Below are 19,715 nucleotides of genomic sequence, written 5' to 3'. Positions count from 1 at the left end.
CAGTAAATTGCACACAGCCATACAGCATTTTCATAAACTTGCAGGGACAGGTGCATGGTGATCAATATGTGCCTGAAAAGATGGGAAGGTGCTTCTGCAAACAGCAAAGGAGAAAGATCTAAAAATATCTAACTTCTGCCTCGTCTCAATGTCTGACATGTAATCTCATCTAGGAGGAATGCTGTATATTCACAATACTGTAGGAAGGGTATCAGGAAGGAATCTAGTCCAAACCCCAAGTCTCCTTTGTTACAATTTAAGTCCACCAACCCTTTATTCTACTGTGTTTTACAGATTGACTTGTACTTCCCCCCAGCCATCTGCACTCCTCTCTTACTAATCACTATCAACCACCTCTGTCATGATGCCAGGGCACGGGGAGAGAAGGGACGCAGCATTTTACAGCTGTTAGCCTGAGACTACAGCTATCCACACTAATAAACGTTCCACTTCTCCCTGTGTCTCTCTGCCAATCTGTACCCTTATGTTGTCTTTATTATTATAGCTGAACTGTGACAGTTAAGGAACAAGAACGATTTTTTTCCTGTATTTTTACAGCACCAAAACGGTGAAGTTCGTCCTCCAGACTCCAACTCAGATACTACAGTAACACAAAGATTCATGAACATCTCCAGAGTCCATTAGACTTGAGAACCACTAAGCAGTCTGCCTCCATGTATTTGAAGAGAGGCAACCTCCCCTATCTGGCAGCTGCTTAGAGTAAATCCATTCCTTTGAGCACTGAGCTGCACATCATGATCCTCTCTGCTTCTTTTTAAATAATACAGCTTACAAAACTTTCAAAATTTAAGTTCAGTTGTTAAAATTGGAAAAGGGATAAAGAAATAAATTCAGACACCTTCTTCCTAACCAGTTAATAAATAAACCATGTGGATTTCATCCAACTTTATTTTAAAATAAGTGACTTCCAGAATAAACCCAAGTATTTGAGATTTTTACTCCAAAGAAGTAAGAGCATCAAGTAATTTTTAAAGTAGAGGACTAGGAAACCACCAGTTTAGATTTTCTTCCCCCAATGTATGAAGCAAAAGATTTTAAATGCTAGTTTCAGCATGGCATAGTTAGATTTCACCTCTACAACTAGTACTGAAAGAAACTGGAAAAAGCCTGCATATTTTACTCTTATTTCACCACTTATTTCTAGTCTTGACTGCATGCTTAATTTATAGTACAAAGAAATGTTATACAGGACAACATTATTCAGAAGAACAAAATTAACAGTGGAAGGTTTTAAAATAATTGTTTTTACAAGACTTCAAACCAAGGCCCTTTTAAGTCAGTTCCATTTCTCAGAGTATTTTTTTCCCCTGATATCATTGCCCAATGTTGATCACATATTGTCTTCGCTTATCAACAGGAACTTTCCACAGAGACCTCAAATATTTGACAGCTTTAAGGAAAAAAGCCTGATTTCTAAAAACCATCCTCTTCATTTGCAAGCTCCTTGGTGCAGAGACTCTGCTCTCATCTGTACCTGATACACTTCAAGCAAACCAGCAGCATTTAAATTATAAATGTGTGGCAACCCACATGGGAAGCTAAAATACCAGCACTCAACTGTGGGTTTTTCAAAGTGCTCAACACAGGCCTAATTCTGTTCCCACTGAAATCAATAGTGATTTATCACTCGGCTTCAATACAATGTGCTTCTGAGAAGCTTACCTGAAGTGTTTGCCTCTACCAACTCTCAATCTTTCCAGAATAAAATGTCAGGAAAAAAAGAGAAAACCATCACCCTTTTTCCTTTTCCAACACTCAAAATTAATAGGAAAAAAATGTAAGGAAAAAAAAAGCTGTTTAAAAAGTAAATACATGAACAGACCAAGAAATTAAGCATTAGTTGGTGGAACACCCTCAGTTCTCAATACAGATTCATATGAAGTACCTACACAGCAGATATGTTCCTATGATCAGGCTTGTTGGTTGGTGAAAAATTCAACAATGGCAGAAAAAGTTAAACCTATGCTTGGTATTTAGATTACATGAAAAATGAAGTTATTGCTAATCAACTACAAAGTGTCAGAAATATGTTATGAGCTAGATGCCTAAAAGATCGGCATTATGTTTGAATAGCACCACTTTTACTACTCCAGACAGTAACAAAGCTAAAAAATAACAACTACAGAAGGCAGGGGAAGGGGGTCAAGATTTGGATTCTTTTTTATCATTCAACAAGCCATTTACTTACTGAAACTGCTGTAATCTTCCAGGCTGAAATTCCATTTTTTCATAGCAGGATCTAAAATAGGGCAGAATATGAATCATTTGGGGTAGAAAAAAAGGGTGGTGTGAAACATTCATACGAGGTAAGAAAGAATTCAATCTACTCGTGCAAACTTTTTGACTCACATCTGAAAAACAGTATGCCCAAGTTTACAGCTACATGACACCAAAAAAGCCATAGGGCATATCAATACTAAGACAAGAAGAATGCAGCAGCCATTCACAGGGAGCAGCAACACCTGGGTGAAAGAAAAGTAGAATATAACAAATAAAGGCAGGGAAAAAAGATCAGAAGCAAGCCAAAAGGTGGAGATTCCACTGCTCTCAGTAACCCAGTTAACATAATCAGCTCATCAACTCTGAACTACAGCTAAGTGACCCATTTTCCCATACCAATTCACTCCCAAAAGATGCTGACCAGCTGCCATGCCAAACTTCTTAGAGCACTGTTCATAAAGGAGAGCTTCTGATTTCTTGACTAAATCCAAGCTCAAGCTATTTATGACGAGAATGTCCTTCCAATTTCAGCTGTCTTTATTTTTCCAGCCCCCCATTAATATCACATATGCTTCCCCAGCAATAGCTGCACTGCTAAAAGCATATAGCAACCACAGTTCTAGCAGATGCTGACACTTCTCTTCAACGTAAAATGGAGATAACAACGAACAATCAATTCTTACCATAGCTTTTGCTTGGTATCTTCTTAAACAGAGCAATAAGTTCAGCATTATACCCTATTTTCACCTGGAATCGGTCTTCCCCATATTTCACACATTCTCCTTTTGTAACACTATTTGCTTTCTTGTAAGAGGCAGCTTCAAAGTTAGAGCCTGCACCAGCGGAGTTGGTCAACTTCTGCATCCTACCACTGGCCTGACAGGCACCACCTCCCCCTTCTCTTTCTGTTGGTCTACTTGTGTTCATCAGCATTTCTGAATCACTCAGGGTGGCACTGCTTGACGGTGAAACATATTTTATGGCAGATTTGTTCTGACTTTGTAAATCTTTACTACCATCAGGGTGCCCGTTATCAATTAATCTAGGATGAGATGGTTCTGCAGGGTTTTTGAAAGCTGGGTAGCATTTGGTCTGCTGGAATGTACCAAGATTAATTAAAGCTTGTTGTCCATGTTCCTGGCCACCAGCATTCACGTAATGTTTATGGGAATAACTCAGAGAATTTGGGATTGTTGTAGGGAACCGCTTAATGCCACTTGCTTGTTCTGAGTCCTCTGAACAATTCTTTTGTTGCTCTCCATGTGAGCCAGCCATCTGTTGGTTTGCAGTGTAATGATCATAATCTTTCTGAAGATAGCTCTTCTGCTCCGCAGGACTGTTTGGATTCTGTTGGCGCTGGGTAATGAACCTGACATGATTGTATTCTTCCTTCAAGTTTCCCTGACTGCCTGGACTCTGTTCTTTCACCTGAGGTCCAGCGATCACCACCTGCCCACCTCTCTGGGCTGCTAGCCTCTCTGCTCTCCTAGCCAAAGCCTTCTGGCGGTTCTCTTCAATTCTTCTCTTTTGTTCCTCTGTAAGGCCTGATGACATCTTCCACAATTCAAACAATAAGTCTGAATCAAAACTGCATCAGGAATCAATCAGAGGCACCTGCTTCTTTCGAGGAATGGAGGCCACACTAAAAAAAAAAAAACAAACAAAAAAAAAAAAAAACAGAAAAAAGAGACAAAAAATTTCAACTGTTCCCCCCCAAAATTCTTATTGTATTGATAACTCAGTGTTATTAATGACTGAGTATTACTGCAACCGATCCTACACAACAACACAGTAGTACAGCAAAGCTGTCTGACCAGTGTTGAGCCATGAGCCATTATCAGCAAACAGATGCTGACAACCACTGCTGGGGCTTTGCAGCCCTACATAGATAAAACATATGGAAGGAAAAGAAAACCCCTATTCTACAACAGCTCTAAGCGCTCTTCTCTGCAAATCCCAGCAGAACTGATAAAGCAGCGAAGCACAGGGACACCTTGCACTGCAGAGCCAGCCCTGCAAAGGCAAATGCAGGCAAAGCAATACATCTCTGCACAGTCTTATGTGGAAGTTTTTCATATTTCTAATACCAAACAGCAAAGATGGTACAACAACCCATCTTTCCTGATCACCTTCAGTTCTTGGGCATCTCACAGCATGTAGCAGATATGTACTAAACCCCAAATGGCAGAATCAGATCCTGCCTTTGACCTTCTGATAAAAGCGTAGACCTGGCTCCCACCACACCTCCCAGGAGCTGGCCTCCCTCCATCTACTTCCTGCCTCATGCCCCAGGGCCTGCCCGCCTCATCTGGCGCTGAGAGACCTACTTTCCTCACCATCCCGTAAGAAATGAGGTTCACTCCTTGCCCCGCTCCTCTCCCAGGCACCTGGTTCCCCATTTCCACAGAGGTTCCGGCCCGCATCCCGCAGGCTGGGGTCTCCCGCCGTCCTTAGGGATGACCCACCACCCCACCGGGGCACAGAGCTGCAGGCCGCAGTCCCTCCCGGCCCCCCGGGGACTCCACTACAGCCCGCCCTGGGCTCAGCCCCGGCCCAGCCGCTTTCCCCCCGCCACCGGCCCGCGCACCCACCGTCCGGCAGAGGCCCCTTACACCGCCGCCAGGCGCGCAGCCGCGCAGACTACAACTCCCAGGAGCCCCCGCTCCACTACCCGGCGGCACCAGGCGCCCGGCGGCGCACAGCATGCCGGGAATTAGATAACGGCGCGCGGGGCGCTCGGCACGCTAGGAAATGTAGTTTTCCCCTCATGACGCCATCTTAGGGGCGCTGAGAGCGGCGCGGTGTCGCCGCAGGAGTCGGGGAATTGGAGGCCGCCCCCGCCACCCTCTTGCCGGGGCTCGGCTCAAGCCCATATACGAGTTGCGGGGACCCTGTCTGGTGTTGCCCCTGACAGCACCCAGTGCTGCACGGCTGGGACAGGGCTCCCTCACTGGTTGCCTCTGGTGTGTGGGGCCTGGCACAAGAAGGTGTGTGGCTTTTAGATGGGTGACTATGAGCAGGGAATAAAAAGTGGAGGTAATGCATGAGAAAGGGTGAAAACACTGTTGTAAGCAGTGAGGTGGGAATCCACCCCAGGGTGTTAAGAGCAGTGACTGACAGTTGGTGCAAATGTCTGTAATCTTTGGAAAGTGGTGGAGATGAGGAGATGCCCTTGGCAACTGGAAGAGGGCAGAAGTCCCTACAAGAAGGGCCCAAAAGAGGACCCAGAAAACTACAGGCCCATTAGTCTTACTCCAATCCCTGGAAAAACAGTAGAGCAAGTCTTCCTAGAAACTATCAAAAATCAAATGAAGCAGGTGATTAGGAAAAGCCAGCGTGTATTTACCAAAGGCAAATCATGCCAGGCTAACCCGATCACCACCTACAACAAAATAACATTGTCTACATGGGGAGAGGAGTGAATGTTTACTTGGACTTAGCAAAGCATTTGACCTTGTTTCCTACAGCCTCCAAACTGGCCAGATACAGACTGGAAGGGTGGTCTGTGAGATAGGTAGGAAACGGGCTCACAGGCTGCATGCAGAAGGCAGTGATCAATGGGTCTTAGTCAGGCTGGCAGCCTGTCACAAGTGGGGTCCCACAGGGATTGATACCGGGCCCCATGCTGTTCAACAAGTTGCACTGGAAGGGGTTTCATCTTGATACAAGAAAGACATTTTTTACATTGAAAACAACCAATCACTGGAACAACCTCCCTGGGGACATGGTGAGGCCCCCATCCCTGCAGGTTTTCAAGATGCAATTGGACAGGGTGCTAGATAATCTCATCTAGGCTCCCTTTCCCTCAAAAGATTGGACCAGTTGATCTTTCGAGGTCCCTTCCAACCTAGGCTGTTCTATGATTCTGTGAACACCTTCATAATAAGGTAATTACTCATATTTGCATCGAGGTTCTGAATAAAAGGGTCTCCCAGGGATTTAATTATACATGGGGCTTGATTATACACATCAAGCCGCCCTTCCTGGACAGTCATGATGCCCATGTGCATGACCAGAGTGATACCTGGGGTGAAAGCAAAGAAAAGACCCTGGGGAGCACCATAACCCCCTTCCATCTCTGACTTTCACTACCCTGCCCAGTGGCAGGTCTGAAGGCAACATCCCTGGCCTCAGGTGCTGTTTTCTCCCACCTGACAGACCCTTTAGCTGGGGACTCCAAAGCCAGCTGGCTGTTTCACAGTTCATTCTTCTCTCTGCTGGTTAATTAGAAAAGGTTATCCTTAAATTGCTTCCTGATTAAGCAGCAGTGACTGCCATTAGTCAGGAGCTCATCAGCCCGAGAAAAACAAGGCAGCCAGCAAGAATGAGGTGCGACTTGACACACAGCACAACCCTGGGAGTGCTGTTACTCACCTGGGAATCACACACGCACAGGCGTGAGCACACCACGTGCACACAGGCGTTCACAAACACTCCACTTGTAAAGAAAACCACAGGGCTGAGAAGAGGTCCAGGTCCAGCTTCTCTGAAGAAAAATAGTAAAAGTCAAACCTTCTTCCGGATCCCTGGACCCCTCACTGCAGAGCAGGTTTGCTAGGAAAGGATGCTCAGCCGTGGGGTCTCTGTTCAGATCCTTTGCCATCGCCCTTTCTTCCCCTGCAAGCCAGCAGGATTCAGCTGGCTACACAGCAGAGAGAGAAAGGAACGGATGAGAGACCTTTTTTTCTCCTTCTTGTCACACTTTTAACTGCCCAAAGCTAAACCAGATCTCAGTCTCACATATGGGAGAGAGAGAGAGAACATGCAGAGCATAACCCTGCAACTGTTTCCAGCCACCTTCTGCCCCACAGCAGCTATCCAGTTCCAGGTGTCTGGTGATAGTTCCTTCTGCTTTGGGAGATCTGGGGAAAAAAATCCCAAAATCAAACAACTTGGCAAAAGTGGATAAAAGCCTTTATGGGGGACTGTCCCCAGCTCGTGAAAATTATGAGAGCAGAGCATCATTTGCAGAGAGCTCTTGGGCTGCACGGTCAGGCAGACACGCGGACAGACGTTGAAGCATTTGCTCCATATGGCACAACTTCAGCGAGGCACAAGGAACAGCCCAGCCATGCAGGGAACAGACCTACAAATTGAGAGGCCGTTTGCAAGCAGTTTGCTGGTAGAACTCCAGGTGTCCTTTCAGTCAGAACATGCTTCCAGCAGTGGCTTGGACTCACCCTCCACTGGGTAAAGGAGCAGTATGAAAATCCTGGGAGGACTGGGAGGGTTAGCACGCCCCAGCTCTGCTATGGAGGAAATGGTTCACCTACTTCTGAAGAAACTCTCCCATCGGTGAAAAAACATAAGGAAATGGGGTTCTCAGTGCTGTTCTTACCAGGATCTTTCCATCACTTGGATCATGCTCTAAATATCCTCTCATGGGCTGGGCTGACTGGTCTGGACTGATGGCTCCCAAATGAGGATGGAACTGCCTGCGTTGTACATCTTGTATAAGCAGCAGCTAATACTCGAAATACGAGTGACATAAGACTCCAGAACTATCCTGGAATCTCATGGATTGTCCTCCGAGGGGTTTTGAGCTGCTCTTAGGAGGTCCTACTGCTGTCATATTAGGTGTATTTGCCCCATTCCGCTGCCTTGCCAGCACACGTTGGTGGTACTCCACGTGGACAGAGCTGTCTGCCTTCATCTTGGATGTGTGGTCAGTCTGCACTCTCTGCTGGGGCTGAATTGCACACAGAGCTGCTGTGTGTAGCAAGGCCATACAGCAGACAACTGGAAATCAGCCCAGACTAATGGCTCTCAGATGCCCCAGCTTCTTGGAGGGTTTTGGTAGTCCACACTGAGCTCAGAGACACCATTACCCATGCCCAGATGTGCCAGTCTTTGACCAGATGTGGAGAACTTGTAGTTGCACCTTCTAAAATAAATTAATCCCATGCTCATGAGCCTTATCAGTTCCTTCTCAGCTAAAACCAGTCAAGTGACTTGACTGGGGACATGCAGATCAGCTCTTCAGAGAAGGTCTTGGGACAGGAGAGTCAGAGAAAGGCCCTCAGACTGGCAGAGCTTCTTCTGGTTGAAGAAACCCTTTCTTGTGGGCTGCTAGGGTCTGACCTGAATACTTGTTCCAGCACCTGTCCTCTGTAGGCTGCCAGGTTGTGCTTCCTTTACTCTGGTTTAGGGTCCTCAGCGGGGTCTAAGCTTCCTAGTGGGGAACCAGAGCCCTGGGCTTGGGGGGCCAGGGCATGCTTGGATTTGGGGGGATACTGACCCTGCATCACTCCCCATACCAGTTCTCCCTGGATTTCTTTTCTTAGACAGCTGTTAACCCCCTCAACTTTCCCTCTGCCATCAAGGCATATCAAGGACCGTGGCTTGCTGTCCCATTTGACAGCCCAGCTACTACTGCAAGTTAACTCTGAATCAGGCCCTTTCTCCGAGCATATTTATAGCACCAAAGACAAAGTTTGGAGTTTGCTGAATCCAGCTGCCCTTGAAACTCTGATGAAAGAGAACCTGCAGAGGCTTTTCTATGAGCTTTTCTAGCATGAGAAGGTTGCTCCCCTCCTCTGACTGCCAACTCAGTGAAGACCACTTCTTTTTCCCTGCTCTGGCCACCCGGTGCAAGGAAAATTAGTCACCCTCCACTCTTTTGAAGCAGCTTCTTTTATCTACACAGCTTGTTCTTCCCTGGCATGCTGAAGCCTTCCTGCTCTTGTTTATAGTACAACCCCTCCGACAGATTGCAGGGTCTCTTTTTTGCCTTCTGTCCTTCTTGGCTGGATTCCTCTCCGCAGCTCCAGTCCAGAGCAATGGTTTGCACAGCACATGGCCTCCGCTTCGCTGCCAGGCTGCTGCCATGGTCACAGGGCTGATGCAAAGCTGAGCTGACTCTTGATCTTTTATGAGATGCAGCCCAGGTGTAGGGGACAGTTCACTGGCACCCAGAACAAAGATTTAGAAGAGTGAAAAAAACCCCACATCCTACATTGAGATGCAAACAGTGTTTCCAAAGCTAGTGTGTCACCAACATTTAACACAAAGTGAGCTGTCATCCATCTGGGTTGAGGACACTAGCAATGTGGACACTCCAATGTCTTATAATATGCTTAAGATCAGGCAGAGCACATCCTGCTGCTCCACACAACTGGGTTTTTTTGTCCAGATCCTGAACAGAACTTTATCTTGGTGAAACACAGTTGAACTGGCAGAAGGGTGCGAACGTAGAAGGAAAGGCTTGTGTGCACACACAGAGAATTTAACTGTATAAGCTTTATTTCCTTAGGAAACCAGGCTAAACAAACCAAAGTTGCATTCCCGGTTCTATTCTGGAGCTTAAATTACTGGCCTGGTTTTCAAGCTCAGAATAAGCAGCTAATCCTATGGCCTTAGTGTTGATGTGAAGTCAACTTTTGAGATCCTGTTTGTTAAAGCTAACCACAGTTCTCTGCCCTTTCTCTTCCTGGTGTAGAAGAGACCCAGAGGTACAGAGAAATCTTTTAAGCAGGAGCATCAGAGGTCACTGATGTTAAATAATTAATCACCAATGTAATATTAATGGTCCTTTGTCCTTGCACAGGAGCAGCATCTCTCCTTGGAGGATCTCAAAGCATACTCCAGACCAAGAGGAGTTGGCAGAGCAGCTCTGGACTTATGCAGGATGCAAAGTCTGATGCCAGGGGGGTTTCCAAGAGACAGGTCCAAGGTTGTGGCATGCCAAAGATTTTCCTAAAAGCCCTGAGCTTACAGTGAGTTCTGATACAACTGTTTGCCATCCTCTGCTGTGACTTAGATGAGAGCAGTGTAAGACCACCGCTTTAATTAGGAATGTGGACTCGGCACAGGACTCCCTTCTGACTCAGTCTTCGCTCAACCAATGATGCAGGAAGGCTGCTCTCATCTTAGAAACCTCCATGAATGCAGTGTATGGAAAGTGAGCCAGAATCTGGCCTTGGCAAACAGCACACTTAAGCACATGCTTACTTGAAGTGTGTGCTTAAGCTTGTTAAGCCTCCTCCTTCAACAGAGATGATTTTCCTTTATGTTGGGAGTCTCATCTGCTACAGAAGGGGGGAGTCACAAGGTGATTTGTTTGTTATATTTTGTATAGCAGCCTGATCTAGAAAACACTTGCTGTCAGCTGCAGTATTTTGCTACCAGCTTGTCTCAGTGACTTCCACTGGGCTCCTTGGGATAGCAATTATTCCACAACAGGGAGTGCTCTTGAAGTGTCGGGGCAGTGTGCTCACAAGACGCTGCTGCAGTCTGCCTGGGCGGTGCTCATTATAAATAACAAGGGTCATAGGTAATGCGAATGCACATGCCTTTATTTAGGGGGAGTATTTCCCCATTTTGATCACAGTAAAAATTGTGATAGCCAGATCCCGAGAAACAGCTACAAAGGTTCTGTTTGAAAGAATGTGACTACAGAAAGCAGATGCTCATCAAGTTAAATAAGGAATTTAATTAGCCCGCATTTTATCTTGTTTTCAACAATATGATGACAAATCGCATCTTAATAAAATAACATTAGGGAGCAGCACAATTCCAGTGCTTCAGGAAATGAGAAGCAGTATAAGTTATAGTCCTGTTCCCACCGAAGAAGTCATTCTCATTCAGAAATCTGACATGATGTTAAGATGGATAATGTTTTAGCAAAATGGTCCTCTAGCATTTAGAAAGATTTACAGCCACTTTTGGCTTTAAAAGGCTTAATATAGGGCAGTGGGGGAGAAGGAAGTGGCATGAATAGCTCAAGGGACTGGTAGTGCAATTAATATATTTTTATTCCTGTGGTGGCACAGGCGTGCAGGGTTCTTTACAGGTGAATAAAGAGTTGACCTTTCCCCAGTGGAGCCATATACAGACATTATACATTGTACAAACATCAGGTTTAGTGTTTGTCATGTCGTCGAATATGTCCAAATTCAATTACAAACTCACATTTGGTCTAGGAAATCAGTTTTGTGTAACATTGTGAGGACAGGTCTTGCCTCACCCTGCGAAAGATTCATGAAGGATCCACAGAAAGTTCTCTCATGTCATGGTTTGAGGCCTGCAAAAGTTTGTCTAAGCTCAGTTGTAACTTCTGGGGCTTGAGAAACTAATGCTGTTTGTAATATTTCTGTCCAGTAAAAAGGATTACAAAACACAAGAGTTAGTTACAACAACAAAAAATAATGAGATTTGCTTCATTATACAAGAATAAAGGAACTACTCATTCAGCACAGTTGTCCACTGAATCCTTTTTTTTGTCTATACCAGGGAACAGATCCATGGTTTAGGTACTAGATCATAGGATTATCACGTAGCTGTCCACTATAAAATGCAGTTTGATCTTGGGTGATATCTTGAGCCACTTGCTGATCCTATGTTATAACAACAGTTATTCCTGGTGGTCTATTTGACATTTTCCATCTTTCAGATTCAGTGGTTGCTCCATAGCTCTTGCATTAGGAAAGGAGAAAAGTGCAAGAGTTGACTGACTGGACCTCTTGTCACATGAGGGTGCACACATACACAGACAGTACACGCATTGAGTTTATACATGTACATGTATATGTATTTGTGCGTATACAAAAATATATATTTGCTAATAGAGTAATTTTCTGGATTCACGATTTAATGTATTAATCTGAGATTATGCTGCTATTGCTAAGGAAAGAAATGCTCCAGAAGTTGTTGATGAATTGGGAGTCTTCTGCCAGTAACTTCTTGGCCTGCACTTAGTTTATGTTGATGAGGGCTGAAAGCTGTTGCTTTCTGACAGCTGTTCACTGGTGTATGTGAAATGAGTTTATGATTCATGATCTAGGTCCTAGAAAACAGATGTCCATGCTACAAAACCCACCTTAGCTATCTAGACCCTCACTAACACCATCTAGAAGGATGGTCATGAGCTCTGCTCATTGCTACGGGGCAGCCTTGAATCAAAAGGCAGTGCAGAAGTATGGGTTGGAAGTGGGTCTCCTCTTTTAACAGGCAACAAAGTCCTTTTAAAATTATCTTGCAGGAGCTAGATCCAAGACTGAGTGTGGAAGGGTGAGGTTTTCCCTTCTGTCTATTGGTGGAAAAAATTTTGAAATGTATTGACCTGGAAAATCCAAACTCAGAAGCAGCAGCTGGGTTTTTCAAGCAAGTCCTTTGTTTCCTTCCTTGTTGTTCATCTGGATTCAGTGTACCACAGAGAAATCAAGCATTGCCTCTGAGGTCAAGTAAAGTTTGGAAATGGCCTCCATTTCCATACAAATTTGGCAGGATGGGTGGTGCTGCCCCATGCTCTGAGAACACTGCTTGCTGGATGTGAAGGGCTCAGATCTGTAAGCAGTGGTGGGGATGACTTTTCTCACTGGCAGAGCTGTTTGCAGAATTGGACCCTGAGCCCTCCTGGAGCAAATTGTGAAGCAATGTACAATCAAATCAAGGTGCTGACTGTGACTGCATCATGGCACAATATCATGCTGACAGAATTTGAGGCTAGAAGCAGTGACATTCGTGTCTAGTGATGTCTAATACATCATATGGTTGTAAAGTGACAACTGAGTCCTGGAGGACAAAGACTAACCCTCATATGTCCTGCAAATATTTTCCAGTCCACAGGCAAGTTAAAGACCAGGTCTTGACAATCCTTTGATGCAGCGCCTGAACTTGATCTCTTAACAGCAGAACAGGTAGTTCCCTCCAAATTTGCACATGCTGTCGGGTTTTATTCATGGTCATGACACCATGACATATTAATGATCCCTGTGGATGCAACCAACTTTTTTAATAGATTTTCCAGACTTTTGTTAATTACTTAATTGACACACAGTAATATAAGAAATGAAATGTATTCCTATAGGGCAGTTGTTCTTCAGATAGGCACCAGCTATTTGCAAGCAGGATTAAAAACAAAGGAGAGAAACATTTTCAGTTGTCTCTGCTTCACCCCCCATTTCAGCAACACAGCTGATATATTGCCATGTACTGATTCCACTACCTGGGATTTGTCGAGGTTGAGAACTTATTAGTGCTTATTTGAGGGAGCAGGGGGAGAGAGAGGGAACACAGCTTGTATAAATCAGATTAAAGTAGTGACAACTCCTAAGCAATGCTCATTCCAGGAACAAGCTCACTATGTGATAACACCACTGCTATAAAAGAAGTGCATTTTGAATGCATGCCACTTTTCAAATACCTGGTAGGTCATGAGTTCTTGAGGCTTAGTTCCTAGAAGAGAAAACAGGATTGTTGGAAAAGTTAAATACTCTAGATGGAGAGTATCTGAATGATTTAATAGGTGAGAGACTTAACAGCCACTGGACCTTGCTTTGCCTGTAGTTGATGGTTCAGAACCATCTTGGGTCAGAGTAGAGTAGAAACTGTTACAGTTGATACAGACTAAATGAAAAAATCAAGGTCTTGACCCAAACATAGTGAGCAAAGAACTCCACTGTGTGCCGTGATTAACCTTGGCTTGCACGTTCAGTGGGAAGGGCATGGTTAAATGCAAACCTAGAAAAACAAACTCCTGTCTCTCCTCTCAGTGTGGTTGCTGGACATCAGGACCATGAAATATTAATAGTCAGTGCGTGTAAACAGTCCCTCTCTCTCCCTGATACACAGACGATGTGCATCTGTCTTTGCTTCCAATCACAGAGCTCAGCTCAAGCTGTGGACTTCGCTTGGGAGCCCTTGATGCACCCAGCAGCAGGGCAGCTTTGCCACCGGTGGTGAGTCTGGGCTTGGCAGGTGGCTCCAGCTTCCTGACTGTCACCCTGGCATCTTGCATCAGCACTAAAAACCCCTGTATTATTTTTATGTGATACATTAATTTCTTTTTTTCTCACAAAGCAGAACATGAGAAAAGGGTTGGAGGCAATGTGAGGTGACTGGAGGATAGGTAGGAGGGTAGTAGGAAAGAAAGGGGAGAGCCACAGTTGCAAGCAGAGAGATCTTTAGTAGTTCTACCAGTATCCCATCCCCTTTTCCCATCCCTCTTACACACACACACACACAGACACACACAGAGGGAGTTGAACAGTGGCAGATGAGGGAAGAAAATAGATAAATAAAAGTGTCAGTAGGATGGATTGGTTTGCACTTGGTCTCCTCTCATCTCTCTGCATATATCTGCTGGTATGTAAAGATCACACAACCAAAGGACTTGGCACTGACCCGGACAATTTATACCACTTAATGTCAAAATGAATCAAAAAGAAAAATGTAGGAAGAAGGTGGTCAGGGAAGAGAACAAAAGGAAATTAGTTTTTTTTTCCTGTGTACATCAGGATTTCATTGGGACAGCAATTTTGTGGGAGCACATATTGCCAATGCCACTGCAGGAGCAGCTCTGCCTCAGAGATAAGAAACTGGGTGGGCACTTTCCTGTGCTGAGATCCCTCATGTTTTTGATCCTCATCTGCCTAAATGAGAGCTCCCCGAAAGGCATCAGACTCAGACAGGGGTGAGCTCAGCAGCAGAGTCTGAACACATGATAACTTCGGACAGAAGAGACACCACCTGCCTCTGCAAGCTCTCCTGATACAACACACCCAAACCACATCAGGGAGGGCAAAAGGGGAATATATCTCAGGGTACTCTTGGTCAATTCTCCTGTGATTTTTCAATTTTCCAGTAAGCTGGTGTGTCCAGAGGAAACTCTTCCCCTCTGTGTAGTGCCACCATGTAACTGAAAAAGCAGCATCCCTACAAAGAGATTGTTGGTCTGCCTGCTCTGCCTTTTGCCTGGATGACGAGGACTCCAGCATGGGCTTCATTTAGCATATCTCAGCAGCAGCTCCTCATCATCCTAATGCACACAAGCACAGTCATTCCTGAAGTCCTGCCAATTTGTGATCTCCCTCTGGGTCTCATCAGACCCAGGCCCATTCCCAGAGTTACCATGGGCACAGCAACACCATGCCCTGCAGGTGGCAAAAGCTGGTCCTGCACTGGGCTAAGCCCACCTTACCCCATGCACCCTCCTGTGCAGGGAGCCTGGGCAGAGACCCACGACATGGCCACTGTGCTGGGGTAGGGTGATGGTTGGGAGCAGGGAAAACAATGACCACCAACTCCCCTGGTGGGGCCATGGCAAGCTTGAATGCCCATCCCTGCTTCTCCAGGGGTAGGTGAGGAGGATCTGGGGCACTATGCTGCTGGCTCTTTTGGCCTCTGTGCCTGGCATGGGAGCTTTACCCAGGACCACAGGCAGGTCCAAGGGTGGGATGAGGTTCAAATTTGGCCTGTGTCTTATGCATGGAAACCTTCCTTTTAGAACATGCTGGAAACCTTTCTCGTAAGGCACTAGCTATCCTCCAGGGCATCCTTTCCTCTGTCTCATTGCTGTTTCTACACAAATGCAGGATCTTTGGTGCTTAGTCACTCTACCATTCCTGCTGTTTATTGCCTCCAATGGGCATAATTCTCTGCTCAGGAGACCTTTGCGAGTTGCTGTGGAGGAGCCATGGGCTGTTGTCATCCCGTTTCCAGGGGGCAATAAACAGCAGCAGTCAAACTTCCATGGAACAAAGATTGTGTGATTATTCAGTCGTAAAGAGAGGGAAGAAAAACAGATATATATTGCATGTGTGCTTATTTGCACATCACACAAGGATGTGAAAATTGCTCTCAGAAGAGAGTCTTGCTATGAGGTAAAACAGGTCCCCACGTAGCACTTCACTGCTGACTCGAATGAGGGAATTCTCCTGCCTGTGCCTCAGTTTCCCTATGCAAATCAAAGGGCTTGTAGCTCTTCCCACCTAGCTTAAGTGCTTTCAGGGCCAGGAATTTATTCATGTCCTTGTAGGACAGGTCAGGAAGACAGGGATGTAATTTGGGATGTGACACAGGGAGGGAAGTGGTTCCTGGGGTTAACGGCCTGTGTTTTCCTCCTCTTCTTGAATGAGAGCAAGCATTTTTCTGGGAGGAGGACCCAGAGAAGCCACATTTGTCTTAAGATGGAAAAGGCTGCTTTTAGAGCCAGCGCATCACCACAGTCACCTGCATCTGACCTGAGGGTTAAAAAAACATCACCAGAGAGAGGTAAAGCCTGTTAGGAAGGAAAAGCCCCTTCAACAGAAAAGAATTGCTGCCTACATGCAGACACTGGCTCAGAAGCAAGTGCTTTTGAGGGTTTCCTTCTGGGGGCTGCGAGACTGAATACTTCAGTTCAGTGGGACCAAATCATTAAGAGCTGCATGACCCCAAGGACCAGAGGCGATTTCAGCAGCAACGGTTCAGCCCACTGGGAAACCCAGGCACACAGCACCTTCATGGAGGTGTTCAGCACCTGGCAGCATCCATCTCTAAAATGCTCTCCTCTGCCACAAAATGTAATTACAAAACTCTTTAACTACATAAACTTCTAAATCAATTAATTATCTTGGCAAAAAAAATGTATATGGTTTTGAAATCTCCCTTTAATTAACATAAAGTCCATTAGGAAGTGGTAGATCTAGGCCATCACTTGGACGTAACATTCTCTCATTTCACGTGCTTCTGAGGCCCTGGGAGAGTGTGTCCATGCAATGCTCAAGCTTCCTATCAGTTGCTGTGGCTGGGCCACATGCAAAGCCAAGACCTCCCTTTCAGAACACAGTTTCCATTCTGATGCACTGTTGGGGGACTCTCCTTAGAAAAGCAACAGTTAAAAATGAACTCCTGTTTCCGCTGGTGTAAATCCATTAAGTTTTCCCACTTGTTACTCTTCCATTTCTCTCTGCTTTCATCGCTGGCAGCACTCCAACAGCCCTGCCTTTAAATCCACACTTATCCTCTTATCTCTGTCTTATCTCTTCCTGATGGAACCCTCAGTTCTTTCATCGACAGATACTACACTTGTCCATTGACAGACACTGCACTTGTTCTTTGTGCAAAGGTGTGGGGAGAAGTCACCAAGGAGAGTGATACCTGCCAATGAAATCTTCATGCACTTAGTGACAGTTGTGAGCTTTCCTGTATTTCTGATGTGCGCTGGAGCATATTCAGGGTAAGAGAGAGAGGCAGCACAGTATCTCAACAGGCTGTATGTTAGACCAGTGGTTTTTTACTCGGCACTTCCAGGCAGATCTGGAAACCTACTGACTGCTCCTGCTGTGAAAATGATGGGGAGATCGTGCATGTGGTGGGTGCTTCTTCAGCACAGGGGAAAATCAGGATGTCCTCCTACAGTGCGCCTTTCTCTGATATCCAGTGTCCCCTCCCTTCTCAAGACCCACTATATGCAATGAGGGTCACTTAGAAGACATCTAAAGTGGTCTTGTCCTCATGTCTGGACCTTGGCCTCTGACAACATGGAAACTCATCTACTACTGATGAAACTAAGATTGTCTGGCTTGTAAGTGACTACACTGCCTGCATTGTGTTTATGCAGCATGTGTATATTTGCTTGCTGATCCAGAAACAAGCCTCTGTAGCTGAGGAAGTTATCTGGGCAGCCTAAGATGTTAAATCCTAAGATACGGATTTGTAAGAATTTGGGGAAACAGACTCAAAGGTTCAAGATGTTTATTATACTGAAGCAGAGTTGTAGCTCAAGAGGGATCTCAGCTCAGCAGAGGATTCACAGAGTTCATCTCCTGGATGTCCCAGCATTGTGTCACCACACATGACCCCTTTGTGCCACAAGTGGGTCCTCCTGAGAACAGACGTTCAATCTTCCCATACAAAGTTGCTCCTGTTTTCTTAAGCTGTATGGCAATGTCATGCCATGGTATAATCACAGTGATCCTAAGAGGAATATCCTCAGTGTTACTGTGTCTGATCATAAATCCTGGTACCTAAGCAAATGCCTGATGACATGCTAGATTATCTCAGTTCACCTTGATTTGGAGAGCACGGCATATCTCTCAGGATCAGCCCCTAATGGGCTTGTTTAACAACATTATTTTCTCTCTAAATCCCATGTCAGACAAGTGAGAACTAGTTCTAGCACTGTTGCATTTCGCTAAAATAGCATACATCTGAGAATGCAATTAGAGACTTGAGATAAATTTGACTCGACTCAGGAGAGTAGTGGAAATATTCAAGGGACCTATGATTATATACTTTCTCTCTTTTTTTTTTTAATGTCTAAATTCCAGGTCCTTTTAGGTTTGGGATTTCATGACAATTACTGCATTCCTAGATAGTTAAAACCACTCAGCATTTGGCTAAATGCCTTCTGAAGATATCCTGAAATGCACCATCTATTGCAGCTGCTCTATTCAAGTCACAGTTCTGACTAGTCACCCAAGGGGACAAGGAATTCCTTTTGTAGGAGTTAGTGTAGGACTTGTTACCAGGAAAGCTCTATGTTTGGGATTGTCTAGTCCTGAAGAGAAGTGCTGTGGCTTTGCAAGTTTGAATTTGAAATCCAAATCCTAAAGGAGGAAAGGTGGGGGCTGTCCTCATCAGCAATTGTATCATCTCTCTCACATACTCCTGCACATTGACTGGCCTCAAGACTGCTTGTAGAGAAGGCTCAGTAAAACAAAGACCTGGATTTCTTCCTAAACCTAAAAAGTGCTGTTGTACTTCTTTGCTCGGGCTCCTGTGATGGGACATGCCTGACTTTTTGAAAAAGAATAATTCCTCTCTTCCCTTAGCAGAGAGCGGGCTGCCATGTAAGTAGAAAAATTTGCTCTGTATCAGCTTAGAGGCAGACCATGATCCTTGCAGGAAGAGAGTGAGTGGAAGTTCAGTCCCTGCCTGGGGAGAAAGTAATAGTACAGGGATTTCCTGTGTGCAGAGTAACATGTTTTTGCTCCAGCCCAAGGCAGCAGATATACCAAGGCACAGAACTCCACAGATTATTTATGATCTCCTTTGAGAAGATCATTCTAATCAATACATGGATTATTTCTGGATGCTTGGAGGGTGCATAACCCCCACCTGCTGAGCGTGGCTTCCCAGCAGCAGCATCCTTTGCATCGGCGCATTTGCAACTGCCCAGACAGAAAGACAGACCAGAGAAAATGTGACAGAGCTCCCTCCAGTCCCTGGCTGTGTCTTCCCACAAGCTTTGTCAACTGAGTTATGGTAATTACATCACTTGAGATTTATTTAATATCTCCATCCGGGAAAAAGAACCAGGAAGTCTGGCTGTGACAAGCAATCAGAGGGTACTCAGCTGATGAGCAGCAACCCGTCACTGAGAGAACAGTAGGAACCTTCGATAGATTGGATTTAAGTAACGGTTTGCCAGAGGGATGGGGCCCACGCCACGGCATTCAAAGCTTCTCTGCACCATTAAGGAGTTGTAAGTGGAGCAGGAGGCGCAGTGCAGCTATTGACCGAGTAGGTGGGCATGAAAATGGGTTTAGGTAACTGTTTACTTCCTGAGAGATGGAAAACATGAAGGGATGTTTCTCTGGCAGCTTTCTGGCTCTCTGATCCTGGCTGTCCACATCAGCATTTATATTGCCTGTCTCACATACTCGTGCACAATGACCAGTATGCTCTGTTCAAGCTGTTCGGCTGCAGTCCACACACAGCTTTCCTGCTTGCATTTGCTCTCTCACTATCTCTGCCATGTTTTACATCTC

At 45.3% G+C, this 19,715-nt stretch overlaps 1 protein-coding gene across 3 annotated transcripts in view; it reads right to left on the bottom strand.

Annotated features, from left to right (window-relative positions):
• Window positions 1-4,913, bottom strand: part of SMARCAL1 (SNF2 related chromatin remodeling annealing helicase 1) — a 40,464-nt gene extending 35,551 nt beyond the window's left edge. The window contains exons 1-3 of one of the 3 annotated variants that reach the window (XM_074828828.1): window positions 4,833-4,913; window positions 2,925-3,883; window positions 2,210-2,260 (exon numbers count right to left, since the gene is read on the bottom strand). In XM_074828828.1, the coding sequence (XP_074684929.1) occupies window positions 2,210-2,260; window positions 2,925-3,795 (922 nt within the window). In that variant the 5' untranslated portion in view covers window positions 3,796-3,883; window positions 4,833-4,913. Of the gene's footprint in view, window positions 1-2,209; window positions 2,261-2,924; window positions 4,796-4,832 lie in introns of those variants that run through there. The other 2 variants (XM_074828830.1, XM_074828829.1) reach the window with 2 other exon arrangements.
• Window positions 4,914-19,715: the final 14,802 nt, after the last annotated feature.

The sequence above is a fragment of the Strix aluco genome, chromosome 6 (assembly GCF_031877795.1).
Source record: "Strix aluco isolate bStrAlu1 chromosome 6, bStrAlu1.hap1, whole genome shotgun sequence".
NCBI classification, from domain to species: Eukaryota; Metazoa; Chordata; class Aves; order Strigiformes; family Strigidae; genus Strix; species Strix aluco.
This window is presented reverse-complemented; position numbering and strand designations above follow the sequence as displayed.